This window comes from Epinephelus fuscoguttatus, linkage group LG16 (assembly GCF_011397635.1).
Source record: "Epinephelus fuscoguttatus linkage group LG16, E.fuscoguttatus.final_Chr_v1".
Classification (NCBI taxonomy): domain Eukaryota; kingdom Metazoa; phylum Chordata; class Actinopteri; order Perciformes; family Serranidae; genus Epinephelus; species Epinephelus fuscoguttatus.
This window is the reverse complement of record NC_064767.1, coordinates 22,656,720-22,664,088: the sequence shown is the minus strand read 5'-3', so window position 1 is coordinate 22,664,088 and position 7,369 is coordinate 22,656,720. Positions and strand designations below refer to the sequence as shown.

At 38.8% G+C, this 7,369-nt stretch overlaps 1 protein-coding gene across 1 annotated transcript in view; it reads right to left on the bottom strand.

Moving 5' to 3' along the window:
• Nucleotides 1–2,114: 2,114 nt before the first annotated feature.
• Nucleotides 2,115–7,369, bottom strand: part of rassf4a (Ras association domain family member 4a) — a 29,365-nt gene continuing 24,110 nt past the window's right edge. Inside the window, exons 7-11 of the mRNA XM_049600692.1 lie at nt 7,139–7,240; nt 7,013–7,064; nt 6,803–6,924; nt 4,535–4,632; nt 2,115–3,079 (exon numbers count right to left, since the gene is read on the bottom strand). Of these exons, the coding sequence (XP_049456649.1) occupies nt 3,010–3,079; nt 4,535–4,632; nt 6,803–6,924; nt 7,013–7,064; nt 7,139–7,240 (444 nt within the window). The 3' untranslated portion in view covers nt 2,115–3,009. The remainder of the gene's footprint in view (nt 3,080–4,534; nt 4,633–6,802; nt 6,925–7,012; nt 7,065–7,138; nt 7,241–7,369) is intronic.

Sequence of the window (7,369 nt, the reverse complement as noted above, 5' to 3'; positions counted from 1 at the left end):
TACAATGAAAAACCGGTGCCCTGACTGTTCACCAATTAACATGCGCAATTTATACACAGGATACAGTCACTATTACCTGGTGTTACAGTATACATGTATAAAAAACATAAATAAGTGGGCCTAGACTTGAATTTGACTTGAGTGTGTGTGCATTGTTGCTTCAATATTGCTTACCCAATAATAGCAGTGAAAATAAGCGATGGCCTGTAGGAGTATCGCCTCTGATAATGGTTTGTGCTCTTCTACTGCCCCTAGGATCATATGTCTCATTCAGTATGCTGATTGCTTTCTATTATTTTAGATGCCTCCAGAGTCATGTAAAATCAATAACAGATAAAATTACACTTTTAAACCTTTTTCTTGTGTAGAACTTATCTAAACAAGGGTAAAAAGTGCTTCAGATTGTGCATAAAAATAAAACAACAAGATTACAATAATTAAAAACAATGTTAGAAGCTAAGACACCATAAAAAAAAAAAAAATGAATTAGTTATAAATCACAAAAGTACGAATTAGGCATTCAGAGCCGGAGCTTTCCCATAGAAATATGTTTTAAGCAATGATTTAAAATGAGTAATGTGCTAGCAAGCCTAATCTCCTCCTCCTAGGGGCCCTGATGGCAAAAGCCAAGTCACCTTTAGAGGTCAGCAATAATCATGTTTATCCTAATTATAAGCAGTGAGAGTCACATTTTGTTTTGAACCAAAATATTCACCATGACTGAAAAAGACAAAAATAAACATTATATTGTTATTGTACCCAACTTAAAACCCACTGTGGGCAGGCGGCTGACCACGAGACAGAAGAGTTTTGATTTGATATGAGTAAAGCAGATTTAGGAAGTGCTTATTCATGGGACCTGGGACCCTGCCATTTCTGTGGGCAGACCTGCCTTTAGGAACATGTTTCATCAGGCACCAGTTGAAATTGCTATAACTTGTAGACACACGTCAACCCTCAGTAATGACGCCAACTTGAGGCTGGCTCCAGAAGCCAGTCAATCCCCATAGACCTCCATGTTATGATGCTTAACTTTACAGCAGAAATAATCATCTTTACAGCCTGGCACAAAGCAGTTTTGGTCTCTTTTGCTAATGTTCCCCTTCATGACAGCTGTACAGGGGGTGAACTTTTATATAATTCAGCTGTTAAGATTTTATTACGGCTTTAAGTTAAGATTAAGGGCAGGCTGTTTTGTATGAGAGGCTGTCTGACAACAGTATACTCCGCTTCTTAGTCACATCCACCCCTCGCTCCTCCTGCTCCAGCCTCTCACCCAAGTATGGCCACCTCTGGCTCCAAAAAACCAAGATGGCCAAAATTCTGAACTCGAGGCTTCAGCACAGGAGTCCACAAACCAGTAGTAGTCACAGTAACTATGTCCATTATTTTCAGTCTGTGAGACACACACATCAAATGTCTTAAGAGGTATCTTTAAGGTTTTTCAACCTGGACCCTACATTCTCATGTTTTTGTGTCTAGGTGCCTGATGGGGACAGCAGTTTTTAAAACTGGTCCAATATTGAGTGAGAGCATTGCAGCCGGCAGCTGCAAAATAGGCTGCAATGTAGTTGTTCGGGGCAGTATCGGAAGTAAGTAAGTGCTTGCTTCTGCCACAGACAGGCTCAGATTGTTAGTATAATGTCTGGGATCAGGGAGGGGATCGGTGCACTATTGTCACAAAGACAATAGTGCACCGATCCCTTGCTCTGGACCCGTTTAAATAATTATTGTTCCCATTATTCACTTAAACACAAAAACATGAGAAATTGGGTCTTGGGTGAAAAATACCAGTTTCCCTTTAAGGCATTTATGAAAAAAAAACAGCCTTTGTTGTACCTATTTCTGTCAGTTGGTGTTCACAGTAAAGAGCAGACTGTGACAGCAAACCTGGTGCCCCTGTGCTAATAATAATAGTACAATTCATACAATGACAACATGAGAAATTTCACAGTCTCTGGGGCCGATGCACCAGGAATTTAGGCTACAACTGGCCTTTTTTTTTACCTTTTTACATGTGATACGTTTTCTGTCCGAGTCCCTGGCACAGTCACAAGTGTTGCGAAATCATGAAAAACCCCTCGGACACACTCAACAAAAAACTGTGAGCTTTTTATTTTTTTGGCATTTACTTCACTTGTGTTGCATGAGCCTATGCACAACAGATGTGTGTGTGTGTGTCTCAACAATTAATCAAATTGTTTTTATCATTTGATTAATCAAATAGCAATGTCGGTCAATGTTGGTCCACAAAATACTACATCAGTCTTGCTGCTTGTTAAACTGTGGGAAAACGGAACAGCCCTCATCTCTCAGGATACCCTCATTGTGTAATGTTGATAGGTCTAGAGAGACACACACACACAGTCATACATACACACACACATGCACACAAAGCTCATGGGAACTAGCTGGCAAAGAGGGTCACTCAGAAGAACAATGCTAATCTGTGCTCCAGTCACCATGGAAGTACAGAAAATAATAAAGACAGCTGTGTGGGAAGTCCAAGCTGGGTATTATGTTTGGTGTCAGCAGAGATTCAACAGCATTTATAAAGGCCACACTAAAACAGATTTATTACATAAAAAGGTCCAAGTCAGAGAAAACATTACCAAAATCAGCTTGTATAAATATTCAAACTTGCAGTAAGAATTTTTGTAGAAAATGCAAGTATGTTAACAGCAGAGATATCAAAGCAGTGATACACTTCATTGTAATAACATTAACAAAACAGATTATACAAACTGTTAAGATATGTAATTCTAATAGTAGAAGCACATTGGTGTTTGATATGGTTCTATTGCAGCCTTAACTTTTACCCATTTACCTTTGCCTCTACATTCACTACAGCATTGGCAATGTTCCCATAATTAATCAACAATCAAACAATCATTAGTGTTGAACCCACCCTTCCCCTCTCACACAGTCACACAGTCACACCCACACACACACACACACACACACACACACACACACACACACACGTTACATTAGTGCATACAAGAACACTCATACTCTGTCACTGGTGTGAGCTCTGCCTTCGAGCTGATGTTGAATCATAGATTTCAGAGCGCTGTACCTGCAGAGGTGACAAAACACACACAATTAAAGACTCCATCTCTGAGACACTCTTCAGTCCCTCCATACATGCACCACAATCCTGAAATGATCTAGACATTACTCAAAGGTGTTGTATATAAGAACACATCTATCAGTTTGAAGGACATTGAACCGATTCTACCCTGCCAGCTCCCTAGCACAAAGTTTGTGTCATGTTTGATCGAGCCCATGTGTGAATAGAGTCAGTGAATGTCTGGAGAATTCCCATCAAGAAAACAAAAATCTGAGAGTGAAGAAGAAGGATCATTTACACGAAGAGGGCAAAAAAATGTCTAACTAGAGAGATGATGAGATCTGTGAAATTCTGTTGGTAAGCGACAAAGCCGAAATTATCAAGACAAATTCAAAGAGACTGTTGTTAATGACCAAATCACAAACCCGCTAAGTGGCTGAGGTGTAATCTGCGTAATATCCTGCCACTGCACACTCTACCCAGGTGCCACCCCTCACCGAAACTAAACAACATATTTCCAGAAGGTGAGAAGGCTACTGACACGGACAATTTCCCGTTGCGGGCTACATGTAAAAGAGTTGATATGACACAAAAGGCACAAGTGCTCAGATACACACACTGATACATTTCTTTACATTGATATAAATGCACCCCAAACACTTTAAAAAAAATCTAAGCAGGGACTTGAAACGTAAACCTTAAAAAACTGGTCATGAATATGAAGTTTCATTTTTAAAAAGTAAATAAATGTTTTAAAACAAAGCAAACGTTACTCAAACAGGGGTAAACAGTGAATTTGTGGGGGACTATTTTAATTGGCGGATAAGACACATTAGTAAGCATGAAGGTGTGTATGGGGTTTGGCTATAAAAATAAACCACAGTGCCTGTGTTTATTGTAATGAAAGAACAAGCCACTCAGTGTAACAGTGTGGCTAACTGGTGTGGTTTTGGATGACCGTGTTAATAGCCCAGAGGAGTAAGCTGTCACAGGTGGTGTCACATACTTATTAGTCACAAAAATTCACTGTTGAGGTTTTTCTTTTCATGCAATTACATAACATTGAGATCAATATAAAAAGGCCACCAGGCTTACCCTTTAATGGTGGCGGTTAAGTGACTGTGTGCGTGATAAAATATGCCTGTGTATGTAGTTAAATAAACCATATGTCTGAACCCACATGCCACAAGTCACACACAAGTAAAATGTGTCACAGGGCAGAAATCTTAGTCATGAGAGTTAATGGTTACACAACCCTGTTAACAGTGAGTAATAAATATGTCATACAAACACTGTCCTCATTGAGGGTTTTCTTTTGATTGATTCCGGGTACGTGCTGCGGTGCTCGGTCACAGATATTGGCTTCACATAATGAAATAGAAATGTCATTAAGGTCGGCTTTGTCTGGATCGGAACTAGTTTCGTAACTTTGTTTGCTGGGTAGACAGACTCTTGACTTACTTTTTGGTCAGCTTGTTTATTTCACGTTCCTCTTCCTCTTTAAGTTTCTCTACGAAGCTGTCTAAAACAGGAATCTCAAACTTTATGTACTGGGCAACCTGAGGAGAAAAAGATTCATATCAGCACATATCATCAGCATGAAGGAGCTACAACGTGTCCTTGATTTTAAGATTCCACCGTCAGCCATACTTTAAGTGCACAGGCACATTTCTCTGTCCAGATAAAAATATAAACAATAAAGATAAAATAATATAGTAGCTTTAAGTAGAGGGTAAATCTCAAAAAGAATAGCTCTGCCACTATTTTAAAGGATCAGTTCACTTTAATAACAAAAAACACAACAAACAAAAATATTTTTTTTTACATATAAAAAAGCAACATAAACACCAGACTATCGATGCAACCGAAATTGCAGGTTATACACTACATACCCAATATATGAATTATCGTTAAAAATAATTTTGTGTGAATAAACAGTAGGATGTATCTTTTTAGATCCACTGAGCTGTAATAACCAAGTCACCTCCTGGGAGCCTCCTTGTGGCTTGGAAACGCATAAGATTGGTAAACCGTGCCAACCTCAGCTCTACTGGCAATTTAAAAAATGAACTGTGGTAAACTTCCCTCCATCTTACCAGTGCCCAGTTTTCATTGCTCATCCGTAAACTCAACAGTACAGGCACAAAGAGTATAGAAGCACATTCTCTCTTTAAAATGCAGATCAAACTCTGATCAAACAGTAAAACTAGGCAGTGCTGATCAAATATGAATCAAGATTCTGTTACTGTGTTGTCTATTTCTCTTCTAAAATGTCTTGAGAACACATTTTAGTGCACTGTTTGGCTGTTATGCGAGAATTTGTGAACAAGAAGTGGGCGCCATACTGTTTCCTGTACTGTGAAAATGGATGCTGAAAACACTCAGATCAAATGGTAAAACTAAGCATTTCTTGCCTAAAATGTAGTTAGTTTAGTGTACTGTCTACCTGTAATACAAGACTGTTTGTTATCAAATGGCTGCCATATCTTTCTTGTATCAAAACGTCTAGTCCACATCACAGGGGCATTATGTCCAGTGCGGCACAGTGCACTCTAGAATTTGTAGGTGTTCTACCTCTTGAGCAAAAGCGAATATTTCAAAGAGTATTTGTGTCTCTCTACTGCATAGATAGCCTAGTTTAATGAAAAGGAGTGAAATACTTATTTTAACACTTAAATTGATGTTACAGAGCTGCTGCAATCGCTGTTCATTATAACTGTTGTTGTCACTACCGCATTGCATTTTGGCATATTCAGGCCCTGATCACACTTAAAGTGTTTTAGCAGGTGGGGGTGGCTTTTTGTAGTTGTTTTTAATAAGAATGAAGCTTTTTGCTCAAGGTTTGTGTTTTGCGACAAGCCTCTTGTTTCTGCGCTCTAGGCACCTAGTGTATTTGCTGGAGCACTATGAACTCCTTGAGTTGAAAAAACTTCAACTTAGAGCAAAGCAAAGATGATGTGGGGCATTTAATGCCAAAAAAAAAAAAATTAGTAAAAAAAATAATTTCGGTGTGATTGGGCCTTATGCCACCATAGAGTCCAGTGTTTGCATACTGTAATATTTAAGCAGAAATAGTGTGCAATTCACATACTACTTGTTTCATACTAAGGTTTCAGACACACTAAAAAAATCTCACACACTGTTTTAGTGCACTAAATAGCATGACAGCATGACATTTTGGATGCAGTCTATATTTTCAGTCTAATGGAATTCCAATGAGTTCATCTACGGTAACCTGAAAATTATGTCTAAAAAAATATTACTGTTGAATATTTTAAATGTAATCTTTTAAGACAGGTCAAAGCAGATATTAGTTGGATATTCCCAAAGCTGGACAAATAAAAACAAAACTATGGCTACATACCACCAGAGGTATGTCAGATATGTTTTAGTTATTTAGATGAACTGGCCCTTTAACTTATATTTCTGACTTTATGTGTACTGTATGAAAGTGATTCTAATTATAGACAATCCCAGAAAGTTTTCCAGCTACGTGTTTTATTTATTACTATGTGCAGTCACAACATGCAATCGGCCATCTTAGCCCATTGTTACATCAGTCCCAAAACAGGATACCTTTCCTCAGCTTGCTAAATTTAACCTGGCTGTCTGTCATTGGTCCATTGTGTCATTGTGTGTCTGTGTTGAAAACTATACACAAAAAATGAAAAAGTGGTCATTTATTGAGAACATGAGAGAACAGAGCTGTGGGAGGCGTCCCAGACTCACATCATATGTAACTTCCTCTCCCAGGTCGGCCTCCGTGATCAAGATCTTAGAGATTTTCTCACAAGGTCCGTAAAGCACACGAGCCACCAGCGGGTATTCACCATCCCTCAGTCGGGTCCTCTCTACAAGGCCACAGAAAAAGAAAACAAATGACCATAAACACACACACAAATTTCCATTGACAAAACCACAAGGAAAATTATGACTTACCACCAGACTCGTGCACCATATAAAGAACAAACTCTTCAGATTTATTCTCCACCTTAAAAAGACACAAACAGATTATTTCAAGTTTTACTAAAACACTTGAGATGTTACAATTGTCTTACAGCTTACCCTAAACTTGTGTAGCAGCAGGTTGAGAACCTGTGTGGTTGTCATGGAGCTGTTCACTCGCACGTTAGTGACTGAACCATACGCTGGAGTAAATACAGACGTCTGAAGACAAGAGAAACACATACACAGAAATAAGTGAAAAGACACAAATTATGAGGAACTCTGCTTCATCAACAGTGGAGTAGGGATTCCTGGACATGAACACCTTGGACATTTTGAACAGGAAGGAAA